Source organism: Onychomys torridus, chromosome 2, assembly GCF_903995425.1.
Source record: "Onychomys torridus chromosome 2, mOncTor1.1, whole genome shotgun sequence".
In the NCBI taxonomy this organism is placed as follows: Eukaryota; Metazoa; Chordata; class Mammalia; order Rodentia; family Cricetidae; genus Onychomys; species Onychomys torridus.
Genome location: NC_050444.1, coordinates 146,864,986 through 146,877,941, shown reverse-complemented (window position 1 = coordinate 146,877,941; position 12,956 = coordinate 146,864,986). Strand labels below are relative to the sequence as shown.

General features: G+C 49.5%; 2 protein-coding genes across 2 annotated transcripts in view; both read right to left on the bottom strand.

The window, feature by feature from the left end:
• Slc9a1 (solute carrier family 9 member A1) overlaps positions 1 to 11,831 on the bottom strand; it is a 56,335-nt gene extending 44,504 nt beyond the window's left edge. The window contains exon 1 of the mRNA XM_036177430.1: positions 11,448 to 11,831. Within this exon, the coding sequence (XP_036033323.1) occupies positions 11,448 to 11,811 (364 nt within the window). The 5' untranslated portion in view covers positions 11,812 to 11,831. The remainder of the gene's footprint in view (positions 1 to 11,447) is intronic.
• Positions 11,832 to 12,136: 305 nt separating this feature from the next.
• On the bottom strand, positions 12,137 to 12,619 carry LOC118577309. Its single transcript, XM_036177448.1, has one exon. The coding sequence runs from the start codon at positions 12,600 to 12,602 to the stop codon at positions 12,153 to 12,155; it is 450 nt and encodes a 149-aa protein (XP_036033341.1). The 5' UTR covers positions 12,603 to 12,619; the 3' UTR covers positions 12,137 to 12,152.
• Between the last annotated feature and the right edge of the window lie 337 nt (positions 12,620 to 12,956).

The window sequence follows — 12,956 nt, the reverse complement described above, 5'->3', positions numbered from 1 at the left end:
TAGACTATCTTTTTTTTTCTTTTTTTAAAGATGTATTTATTTATTTGTTTGTTTATTATGTATATGAGTGCTCTATCTGCATGTATGACTGCAGGCCAGAAGAGGGCACCAGATCTCATTACAGATGGTTGTGAGCCACCATGTGGTTGCTGGGAATTGAACTCAGGACCTCTGAGAGAGCAGTCAGTGCTCTTAAGCACTGAGCCAACTCTCCAGACCCTTCTTCTTCTTTTTTAATGAAATTCAAATCAATTCAAACAGCAATTTCAAAATCAAATAGTTTACCACAATCACAATACAATCCAAAGATGTACCAATGTACTATTTTACATGCTGAGGAATGATGGTAGAGAAATATTAAGTCTTTGTTTTCCATAATTAAACCATTATATTTATATGAGAACAGAAAATTTTATGTATAGTAAAAAAAAAAACAAACAAACCTGCAATTAGCTGAGTATGGTCACTTCTGTAACCTCAGCAGTTGGGAGGCTGAGGCAGGAGGATGGCTATCAATCAAAGCCAGCCTGGACTACATGGTAAGTGTCAGGTCAGCCAGGGATATACCATCAGACTCAGATAAACAAATGAGTGAATGAGTAACAGACAACAACGGGAGCCGGGGTTAGAGCTGGCGCAGCGGTTTAAAGCATTGCTGTTCTTTCAGAGGACCAAGTTCAGCTCTCGGCACCCACATTAGGTACTCACAACTGCCTGTAACTCCAGCTCCCAGGGATCTGACCCCTTTACTAGCCTCTGCAGACACCCACATATATGTGACTCACACACACACACACAAAGATAAAAATAAAAATGTTCTACTGGGCAGTGGTGGCACACACCTTTAATCCCAGCACTTGGTAGACAAAGTCAGGCAGATCTCTGTGAGTTCGAGGCCAGTCTGGTCTACAAAGTGAGTTCCAGGACATCCAGAGCTACACAGTGAAACACTGTCTCGAAAAACCAAAAAAATAATTAAATAATAAAAGTTTCCTTTAAAAAAAAAAAAAAACAAAAAACTGAGGGAGATGGGATGCACCTCGGTTAGTGAAGTGCTTGCCTGATCTGATCGAGAAATGTCCCCCAGGAGTCACATATTTGAACACTTGGTTCCCAGTCGGTGCTATGTTTGGGAAGGTTCTGTCATTTGGGGCAGACTTTAAGGCTGGGTGGTGGTGGCGCACGCCTGTAATCCCAGCACTGGGAGGCAGAGGCAGGGGGATCTCTGTGAGTTCCTGCTCTAGCCATCTGCCTGCTGCCATGCATCCCCTGCCATTACGGAGGCTTCCCTCTGGAGCCAGAAGCCCAAAGAACCTCTTTCTTGTACAAGTCATTTTTTTAAAGATTTATTTATTTGTGGGTTTTTTTTTTTTTTTTTTTTTTTTTTGCTTGTTTTTGTTTTTCAAGACAGGGTTTCTCTGTAGCTTTGGAGCCTGTCCTGGAATTTGCTCTGTAGCCCAGGCTGGCCTCGAACTCACAGAGATCCTCCTGCCTCTGCCTCCCGAGTGCTGGGAATCGAACTCCAGCCTCCTCTATGAGTCACTTTTGATCATGCTGTTTTATCATAGCTATTGAAAAGTAAATGATGCATCTGGCATGAAGAGAAACCCTGGGTCTCATCTCCGGCACCCCATAAGCCAGTTGCGATGAGGCAGCACACAGGCTTTAACCGTTCACTTATGGGTGGTAGAAACAGGAGGATCTGAAGTTCAAGGCCATCCTTGGATATACAGAGAGTGACTTTGCTAACAGCCTGGGATACATTAGGACCCTGTCTCAAAAAACAAGAAAGACCACCACCACTGACTAATGACATAATAGTCCAGAACTGGAACCAAGATGTTCCAAGCAGGGTCTGACGGTTTTCGTGGCACAACTGCACACGCTGCAGAATGGAGCACGTTGTACACTCAGAACCAAAGCAGGGCTTTAGGTGAGGATGCACAACGCAATGCAGGGGAGAGAGCACTGGAGAGACCCCTGGGCTGACGACAACGACAACGCATTTGATTTTGAACTATTTTTGGTGTTATGTTCGGAAACCCACTGTTATGAAATTTATCAAGCTTCATGACCACATTCAGCTGCAAACCCCCATAGTTTGAGAAGCTGTGCCCTGGTCACCTCTCCAGACCATCTCCTTCCAGAAGCTTCTCTCTCTCACCTCCTCTCATATCCCAGCATCAACCTGCACCACACGATTCCCTGCCTGTGCCTCCTCCTGACACACTGTTCTTCTCCTCCGGACCCATGTCTTTAATCTTAGAATCGGAGGTGACCGTGAACCTATACATGAGAACTCTGTGCTTTGAGGCCTGAGATCTATGGGAAACCGGACTGACCCACAAAGGATGAACTCTGTCTGCCTAGGCCTGAACCAAGCAGGGGCCCCCTTCCAAGGAAGGCCCCAACAGAGCCTTTTCACAGTGAAATGGGGGGTAAAGTGAAAGTCCAAGAAAGCAAAAGGACTTAGGCTGGAAAGAGGCAGCCTTAGTACTGGGGCCAAGTCCCAGGTCACAGCCTGGAGCTGTGGCTTCAGGAAAACTAAATTTGCCCTAGATGCACATAAGCTCACACATGCATGGAGGATTTCTGCAAAAGATGCACAACATAGCTGAGCAGCCACATCTGGAGGTGAAGGAGAGTGGTCGGGGAGCTAAGCAGGAAGGAGACTTTCACAGTTTACTCAATCCCCTCCTGGACTGTTGTTGGATTTTACTATGCTGCTCTTATTTTATTTGTATAAAAATCAATCTACTGCAAAAGGAAGATTCTGGCCCCAGTCCACACCCAATCCACATACAAACAAAGAGAAGCCATAACTAAGCGTGTCAAGGTATGACTGTAAATTAACAAGATGCCTTCTTATGTGGTTTATGGCCGCTGGTCTCATTAATTCAGTCATAGAACAGTTTATGGCTTGAGGAATCTTCTCAGGAAAAGCCTAATTCAATCAGCGCTCTCAGCAGCTCCCTGTGGAGGTTCTGGTAGCTCACTTTTACTCACACACATAGAGGGCAGACCAAACAGACCCAGATCCTCCCAGAGACACCCCACCCAGCCCAGAGCAGATGCCCTTGCATACCGGCATCACAGCCATGCAGAGGCAGCAGTGACCACAGCTCCACTCGGATGCCAATCGACACCTATGCATGTTACTTTCAGTTGAATATCTGGCCTACCACGCAGCGGCCACCAAAGAGCCTCTGGACTCCCTTTCTCCCCCCTCTCTGAGCAACCTGGTCTCTAGTGTACCCCAATCTCTGTATGGACCCTGTCTCCACATGGAAGGCAGTCAAGTGCTCCCTCCCTCTTCACTCATGCCCCAGTATTTACAGAGCCCTTTCTGTGTGCCAGAGACAAATAAGAAAGTGAATGCACACAGTGTTACCGCTCACTTAAAATCTGTCAAGCAGGTTTTCTGGCTTTTGCTGGCACCATAAAAAAGGAAGAAAGAAAGAAAAAGAAGAGAAAAAAAAGAGAGGAAAAGGAGAGAGAGAGAGAGAGAGAGAGAGAGAGAGAGAGAGAGAGAGATCCAAGAGGGGAGGGAAAGCTAGCACAGGCCCCGTCTTCAAGGGACTTCCATGCCCGCCCTCATGGCGTCAGCTTCTAAGTTCAGCACGTTGCTCTACTTCTGTCCCTCCGGGACTCTGCTCAGGTCCCAGCTCATCTTTTTGGAGAGGCTCCTCTACTACCGCAGCCCTCAGGGACTGCCTACTCCCTCTCAGCTCGCCCTCTGCCAGGAGTCTCCCAAGCCCTCAGACACATCCACTCCTTGTCAAGTCTTGTCTCATCTTGTCCAGTCCTGAACAGACTGGAAGCACCGACTGAGCAGGGCCCAGCTTTACTTCTCCTAATGCCTGAAGGACCACCGGCTAAAAGCCTGCAGGCAGGCTACCACAGTTGTACCTCTTCTTGCCTCTTTCTTCAGGCTGACCAGCACAAAAGACGGCCTTCTCAAGCTTTACCCGACATGCCGTAAAGGCTATGTGAGTGGTATCAGCTATTAATTGTTTCGGTGAACTTCTGGGCTGTCCCACACAAACCTGTGATGTCATCCCTCCTCCTTCAGTGAGCTGGTCTCAGACAGAATCCTCTCATTATAGATGAGCCACTCTGGTTTAAGAGGTAAGTGACACCACCACTACCACCACCACCACCACCACCCAGGCCTGGGAAGGAACCCTAGCCCTCCAGCACCAGAGGACAGGTATTTCTGGGAAGTACTGGGATAATCCATAATCCAAGAACTCCTGATTTCTGGCAAGCAGTATTAGAATTCAGGGCTTAGTCTGGCCCAATAAACACCAAAACCAGTCCTACGTGTTAGATGAGCTTTAGGTGAAGAAAACGAAATCAGCATGATTCCAGAGAACAGGGGCAGCCCACTGATCCAGGCCAACCCAAAACTTGGTTCAGTTAAAATTAGATTAGCCCATAAGATTAAAAATACCCACATATAATCACGGGCTGCCTAAAGTATCAGTTGATGTTTATTGGCATCTAAAGAGACGGTTTGGCCCAGTGCGGTGTGTGCAACCTTGGGGAGACACATCTGACTCAGACATTTGCAGAGGGAGCAGAGCTGCAGGAGCCCACACGGGCCGGGCGGGCGGTGGATGACTCAGGAAGAACCCAGGCCCTGCCTGTGCTGAGCGAGGCTTCTCTGCCTGCAGAAGAAAAGCAGGTGGGGGGCTGGCGGGGAGGGAAGGAGCCCAGCTGCAGGCTGTGTACCAGCTGCTGTCCCCAGAGGACATCTGGGGCCCCTTAGTTCCAGATCCCCATCATTCCTGGGTGTGTATGAATGTCACCACCTCTGAGATGGACTAGTTCCTCATTGTGGACGTTGGAGTGGGTCAGTTTTCCCTAAACTCTTTTTAAAAACTGAGCCAGAGAGAGTAGCCAAGGCGTTCAGCCCTCCAGTTCAGAGTGATTATGAAGAAAATGAAATTCCTGAACTGAAAAGGCCTTTGAACTTAAGATATGACACTAAAAATCATAGGCTCCCAAGTTAGCCAGAGCTAGGCTTCAACCCCAATGTTTTTTAACTGTGCAAGTACCCAGCAGTCTTTAAACTAGGAGTTTAATAAGAAACAGCTCAAAAATAAAAATAAGATTAACAACCATTTAACAAAAATATCACGAATCAGGAAATGGGCTCAGATACTGTACTTTGCTTAAAATCACAGGATTGGCAAAGACCAAAGCCGGGGGATGGGGTGTGAATCAGTGGTAGAGACACCCCCCACTCAACATGGGCAAGGCCCCAGGTTCAATCCCCACACCAAAAGAAGAAGAAACCCCGATTTGAGGTCAGATCTCTTGCGCTCCCACCCACTTCTAGCAAGTTTCCCTTTGAACTTCACTTTCTCCTCCTCCTCTCCCTTGGGTGGGGGTGGGAGAGCCTCCCACGCCGCCGAGAACAAGAGCACCCTCTCTCATCTCAAAGGTTTGCTGCTCTGCAGGCTAGGAAGGTAAGGAGGCAAGCCAGGGTCTGACTTCAGTGGCACACTTTACAGAGCTCAGGGACATCGGAGGATGGTGAAAGCCTCATTGCTCAGCCTCATTGCTCTGGGCACCCAGCACCTATAGCCCTCTCTTCCCAAGGGAAGGACGCTAGCCTTCCTAACAGCCACCAGGTTACCTACGTGGTGCACCTGGTCATTTTCTCTCCGCAAGCCACTTTGGATGCCTTCTTCTTTTTAAATTTTGGAGACAAGGTCTGGCTGTCCTGGAACTCACTATGTAGACCAATCTGGCCTTGAACTCAGAGTTCTGCCTGTTTCTGCCTCCCTCCCAAGTGCTGGACTTAAAAGGCCTATGCCACCACTCCTGGCTGGAACTTTATTAACATTCAGTGTGGCCAGGTGTGGTGGCGCACATCTTTAACGCCAGCACTCTGGAAGCAGAGGCAGGCAGAGTTCTCTGAGGCCGGCCAGGACTATATAGCGAAACCCTGTTTGTTAAAAAAATAAAATAAAATAAAATAAATAAAAATCCCAGCTTGCTGGCCAGGCAGGAAAAAAGACAGGCCAGCAGTCCAGGAACAACTCCTTTCCCCTACCTCAGGCAGGTCACAATCCAAGACTCAGTTTCCTTAGCCATAAAAGATAAAATTAAGTATTGTATATGCAAGTGCTTTGGAAACAAATCACAGTACTAATAAGAACTTCTATTACTGCTTCTAGAGCTAAAGAAAATTGTGCCACCTGCTCCCATCACAGAGGGTACCTCTCAGAGGATGCCACTGGGCCCTGAGGGCAACCAAGAGCAGCCTGGTACATTCTTCCTCAAGGGCAGGAGGTCAGAGTCACAAGACTAACCACCCCTCTAGCTAAAGGAAATCCCCTTTCAATTGTCACACACTGGACCAACAGGAGAGAAGCAAATTCTGCCAGACAGCTAAGAGCAACGGCAGTGAGGAGCCAGGTGGGTCACCACCGCGGGAGTGAGGAACAGACTCAGTCCAGCACGGATTCGTGTGCGCCCACACAGGCTCAGCGATCTTAGAGGACAGGCCTAAAGCCGGACACAAAACACCTCCAGCTCTCTCAGGCAGTAAGAGGGCTTCCATAGTGGACATGCCACCCCCTCAGATGGAGTCCTGGTGGAGTGCAGGTGCAGGGGAACTGGGCACCACCCCACACAGGGCCTAATGCACCAGCTGAGGGCAATGAGAGAGGCAGTCAATGCAGCTGCACCCCTTCAGGAGGCCATGCCAAGACATCAACAGAAAACGAATAGCAATTTAGTGTCACTGAGAACCCCTGAGCTGTTTCCTCATCTGAAGAACAGAGGGAGCCTTTCTCTATTAAGACTTCAGTGGGAATTAAGTAAGATTATTTTTACGGAGTCCTGACACTGCTCTGTAGATCCTCGAAAAATGGTAATCATTATTAGAACACACACTCCAACAACAGAAGCAATGGCACAGGGCAGGCTAGGCCCAATGCCGAAGCTGGGAGAAGCAGTATGGAGAAAAGGGTCGGGAGAGGGGAGAGTAGCTGCTGAAGGCTGCCATGGGCTACCAAGACAACCTGGATCCGAAATGTCCCCAAAGGCCCAGAGCGGTAGTACTGGAAGTTGTGGGAATTTAAGAAAAGAGGCCTAACAGGCCTTTCAGTCCAATGGCATGTCCTTAAGGGGACAATGGCATCTCATCTTTCTCCTGGCTCTCGGGTTTCCCAGACAGTCCTGCCATCAAGTGTCACCTCCTCCATAGGCAAACAATGGGCCAACTAATCTGTGAGACCCCAAAACTGTGAACCAAAATAAACTTTCTCTTCCTCTATACAGATTATATACAGTATTTTTGGTATAGTGACAATGCTGACTGCCATGGGGGTGGGTATCTAATAAGCTCTAGATTCTGCCAACAGAGTGAGCCAGACAGCCCCCAAGTCAACCTCTACCTCAGACTCACACTCAGAAAGTGAGATAGTGTCATCAGCTCACTAATAAGGCAAGGCAAGTCCAGAGACACGTGTCAAGGGCAGCGGGTCAAGGGCAGAGAGCAAAGCAAAGTTCCACCAGGGCTTTCCTTAGGGTGCAGCTGTAGGTGTTGGACTGGACTGGCTGTGGGCGAGAGGAAAGGTGAGCCTCAGGCATCATGTGACCAGCTCAAGCCCTCCAAACGCCCTGGCACACCGGAAACACACTACCTGAGGCCTTTTGGCCCAGATGCTGAGCTGCTGGCTGATTTCCCTCATACCATCCCAGTCAGACAGCTGTTTTTCCCAGGAGAGAAAGGTCACCTTTTTCTTTTTAGAGTCCCATCAAGGGTTGAGACAGCCTCAAGGTGACCTTTAAGCTTCCTTTTGAGAAGTAGAAGAGGTAGGGCCGGGTCTCACTTTTGCAGAACACAAGGTTCACATCTGCTTATGTGAAGTGGACAACAATAATTCCCTAGTCTCTCTATTCACAAACTCGTCCTGAGGAGGAAATAGCATATACCTTGCAAAGACCAAAACCAAAACATCATAAGATGTAAAGAGACAAAAGAAGTCTTTTTTTGTCCCTAATCAGGGGACAAGATGAATACCTGCTTTATAGGCAGCTGAGCCTCTGCCAGAGGTTCCAGGTCAGGAATATGGGCAAACAGCAGCGGGTGCTGCCAGTGGTGAGCTGGGTTACAGAGAGCTGCTTCTCCCTGGGAACAAGCACTGCCTGAGTCAGGTGAACTGGAACAAAGCGGAATTCACGCAAGAGCCAAACCACAGTATATGAGGGAGGAGGAGAATGGCCCTACCCCAAAGGTTTCAGGACAGTTTGCTCAATTATTCATTTCTTCCTACATTTATTTATTATTTACTGATTTGAGATGGGGTCTCATGTATCTGGCCTCAAACTCACTCTGTAACTGAGGATGGCCTTGAACTTCTGATCTCCCTCCTAACCCCCAAGTGCTGAGATTACAGTGTGTTACTATCACACTTGCTTTATGCCGTGCTAAGAATCAAACCCAGGACCTCAGGTATGATAGGCAAGCACTCTACCAACTAAGCTACATACCCAGTTCTGTTTCTCCTAATAATTTAAGTCCCTCTTAAACCACTAACCCTCCTCCCACCAGGAACAAGACTAGACTACTAGAGAGAGAAAAACAGGGTCCAGAGCAGGGAAGTAACTCGCCTGAGGTCACCTCCGCAGCCCCAGAGGCGTGAATTACAATATTAACTCTGGCTCTGTCTCCCCATGTCGGTCTCCACATGGTTCTCCTTTGGGCTCTGGGACACAAGCAGGATGGGAAAGAAGACTGCACACTGCACTTTCCATTCATAAAAGAGGAGCTCCCACAGCTGACAGGATGGGGACTCCACCAAGACCCCTCCCCACTCTGGCCAGGTCACTCTTGGATAGCAGCCAGTGCAGAGACCACTGCTTCTGCCTGAAGCCTCTTCTCAAGGCACCATCTCCCCTCTCCCCACAACCAGCCCAAGGAGGCAAGAGAAAGAAGAGGCCAGGGAGGCTACAAAGGGTTCCGACGGAGAATCAAGTCAGGTGGACATATCCAAACCCGAGACCTTAAGGAAGGACCAGCGGCAGTCCAGGGCTGATGGATATCGTGCTCCAGTCTCAGAGGATATAGGAAGTAGGGATGCTTCTGTCTTAGGGGGCTAAAATACAAACAGCGGCGTTGCCTGCTCACCAAGCACTCCCTGTATATAGAAAGTCAACTGTATATGCATTAATTTACATCATCATCATCATCATCACCACACCACTAGCACTACAGCTAGACACTAGCCCCCCCACCCCCACGTACTGGGGGTGGAACCTAGGACTTTGTACATGTTCTCTACCACTGAGCTACACTCCATCCTGTACTTCCCACTTTATGATAAAGCAACCGAGGTCCAGAGACTGTAAACCGCCAGACACTGCAACCTCAGCTCCACCACGGGGAAGGTGGAGAAGTGGTTTTTACTGTTGCCGTCTGAACAGGACCCTTGAGATCTTTTGTTCACATTCCCTCTACCCTTTAGCCCCAGGACGGCCTGGTGCCAAGGCTCCTGTTGTCAGAAACAGAAAAATGCCTTTCCCAGCCAGATGCTCAGGCCTTTGGGACTGCAATGGGGGATCGTACCCAGTCTTCCCATTTTATGGCAGGAAAACTGAGGTCCAGGGTTTCCAGAATCAGAGCAACAACAGAAATGTCAGACGTGGCTAAGGAGGTATGATTGGTCAAGGTCACAGGGGGAGGAGGGTTGAGAACCCCATTTCCTGAGTGATATTCTTGCCAGCACCTCAACCAAAGCAGGTCAGGCCTAGTCGGTGCCCCTTAGGACAAGAGCTATTACATCAGGGCTGCAGGAAAAAAGTTTCCATAGTGGGGTCTTTTTGGTCATATCACCAGCAGCCAGAGATCTGCAGTGTATGTACCAGCTCCCAATACTGGGACATGAGGGGGCAGAAGGGAGGTGTTAATTTACAGACAGCACTTAGGAAGTCTCGTGTCTCCTACAGACAAATGACATATCACGGTCACTTCAGGTTCTTACAGCAAATACAGACACAAGGTCCATGACTCAATCGATATAGATAAACAGCAATTCAGACTCTTATTTCACAAGAAAGAAAGACCTTCAGGAAAGGCCCAGTTGTTCAAGGTCGTGCATTTATGTGAGAATCCGTACACAGGGTTCCCCTTGCTCAGTCCTTGACTTTTTTCCAGGAAGCTGGATGCCATCAGGGTATAGGTGCTGATGGCCCAACTCCATGGCCAAACTCTGCCGCCACTATAATGCCTCAGCACCAAAGCCCTGCGCTGGGAAGCCAGCTCCTGGATCTATCAAAACAGAGGCATCAGTTAGTTCCCACAGCTTGCCCCGGGCCAGCCTCACACCAGTCTGGCAACGGTGTCCTTGGGAAAGCTGCAAGGCTTCCCACTCAGTCTCTAACTCCTCAAAGCCCAAATGTCAAGTATAGAGGGGAGCAGAGTCCCAGTACCTTGTGCCTTCCACAGTTAGCTGAAAATCGACTGAAAAACGTTAAGGCAGCTTGCAAAGCCCCCTGGACACTACCTCCAGGGACTTCTGGGCTCTGCGGCCTCTGGAGAACTCCACCAATCACCCAGAACAGGGTGCTCAGGCTGGGCAGGGTGCCCAACCCTTGGGGAGGGAACAGCTTTTCCATGCCCTTCTTCCAAAAGGAATATTTTGAAATCCCTTTAGACCTAGCTCTTTCCTATCTCTTCTCCTTCAATGAGTAGCCAACATCTCTGGTCAGTCGGGTACAAACCTGAACTAAAGCTCAACTTCCTCCACTTTCCTGCCACCTCAAAATGGCCTTTAGAAATGCCTATGAACTGGATAATGGTTGGCATTTCTGGTCTGGAACCTGACTCGGGCATCTGACCAGCCTTAGTAGGCAAAGCTGACAGACACTACCCTGGGGATGAAGGAAAATGAGAGTCTGGTGATCCCTGGTTCTACCACACTCCTAAATCTCCCACACCCGGTCTCTTAGGATACACAAAATCCTTAGACAGGCCAAGTCCTGAAACACCCTCTCACGAAGAAGGTAATAAATCGCACTGATTCCTGTTGACAGGGCAGAAAGTGCCACTTGCTAAAAGATCCTCCTGTCTTACACATAGCTCAGCAGCAGGCTTCTCTCTAGGTCCAATCCAAGTCATAGGAGACCTGCCAAGCCTTGGAAGCTTTACTGAAACTACCTAGTACGAGAAGCATCCCATCCTCAAATGCTGTGTACTCTCCTGATCCCTTCCTTCCCCCTACATAATCCCAGCTCTCATCTTGGAAGGTCCCACCAGATCACATAGCCAGAGTCGGAGTTTAAAGACCAAACATAAAAAGGAGGATGCCTGTATCACAGAAGTGGTTCATTCAGATCCTGAGCAGCCACATCTGGTAAGAAATGAGGCAAGAAGCTCACCTATCCAGTGGTGGTGGCAGCAGCAGCACCAACACACACCTCGGACTTACCTATCTTCATGAGGCAGGCCAGGAGGATCCAGAGGGAGATCTCGAACGGTGTTCGCACGTGTAAGTAGTCAATGTCCAGAACCGGAAAGGCCTTTCGAAGTGGCTTAACGCCATGTTCAATGTATACATTGGTCAAATTGCGGTCGTCTGGGTGGTGGAGGGGCTCCGATGGAGCAGTGGTAACATCCCCAATTGAGCGTTCCCGTGGTGGTTCAGAACCTCTGATGGTGCTGGCAGTAGGGCTGGGCTGGAGGCCATGGCTCCTGAGAACAGGTAATAGTCCCACCAAGGCAACCACCAGCAGCAAGGAGGGGAAGATCCGGGGTGGAGAAAGTCCCCAGACGCTAGACCACCGGAACATCATGCTGTTCCCTCAGCCTGGGAGGCCTCAGCCCTTAGGGAAGTGAGTGTAAGACCTGGGACATAGGTAGCAAGGAGTCTGCAGAGGAAGGGAGACTGGAGCAGTCTCTAGGAAAAGTTCATGTTTAGAGAAGTATTTTCGTTTTCACGATCTGAAAGTCCAACTGGAAAAAAGGGACAAGTACCTTGGAGGAACTAGGGAGGAAACCTAAAAGATCTAGAACTCCAGGCTGGGAGAAGGCATCCGGGGAAACAGCGTCCTAAAGAAAGAGGAAGGGCCAGAATAGGCTGGACCATCGGCAGGGACAAGGAGGAAGGAAGGATGGGACCTTTAGCAAAGGAAAATCACCGGGGTGCTGGAACTCGGCTAAACGGAACCGGTAAGGAGCCTGTGCTAGAGGGGACCGAAAAGGGTGAGACCCACTGCAGGAAAAGGGGAGAGAAGGCTGGAAGGCCAGCCTGAGAGAAAGGAGTAAAGCCGGAAAAAGGCTGAGGCTTCCCCACCCAGAGGAGAGCCAGGGTCCAGGCGCGCCGGGCTTGAGATTCCGGGGAAATGGAGGGAGGCGGAAGACGGAGGCAGGCGGCCTGGCGGGAAGGCGCCTCGGCGCAGGCTGGAGGCGGCTCGCAGTGAGCCAGCGGCAACACACCCCTCCTTGAGACCCCGGTGCGGTGCAGTGGTGCACCCCGGCCCAGCGGCAGCTCCTTCACGGTCAGCTCCAGCTCCACCTCCAGCCCTAACACGGCCCCGAGTCCCGCGGCAGCGGACTGGTGTTTCGCTGAGCACAGCGCAGCCATTTATAGGCACCAACGAGTAGCCGGCGCGGCAGGCTAGAGAGACCTGTCAGCGCCCGCGCGGTGCAGCGACCCCTGTCGCCGAGGGAAGGAAGTATCAAGTAAGAAGAGGAAGCCGAGACCCAGAAGGGAAAAAAAAAAGTACAGTCTAACACGAATGAAATACTATACTATCTTGAGCAAGTTACTTAGCTTCTCTGTTTCACAGCTTTCTCAACTGTAACGTGGAGATAAGTAGTTATAACAAACGGATAACATGATGGCTAAGTGAAGTAATCTATGTGAAATGTTTAGAATGAAAGGGATAGGATCGTGGTTAGGAGGCACAGCGCCTACATTTGCAAAGCCTTGATTTCA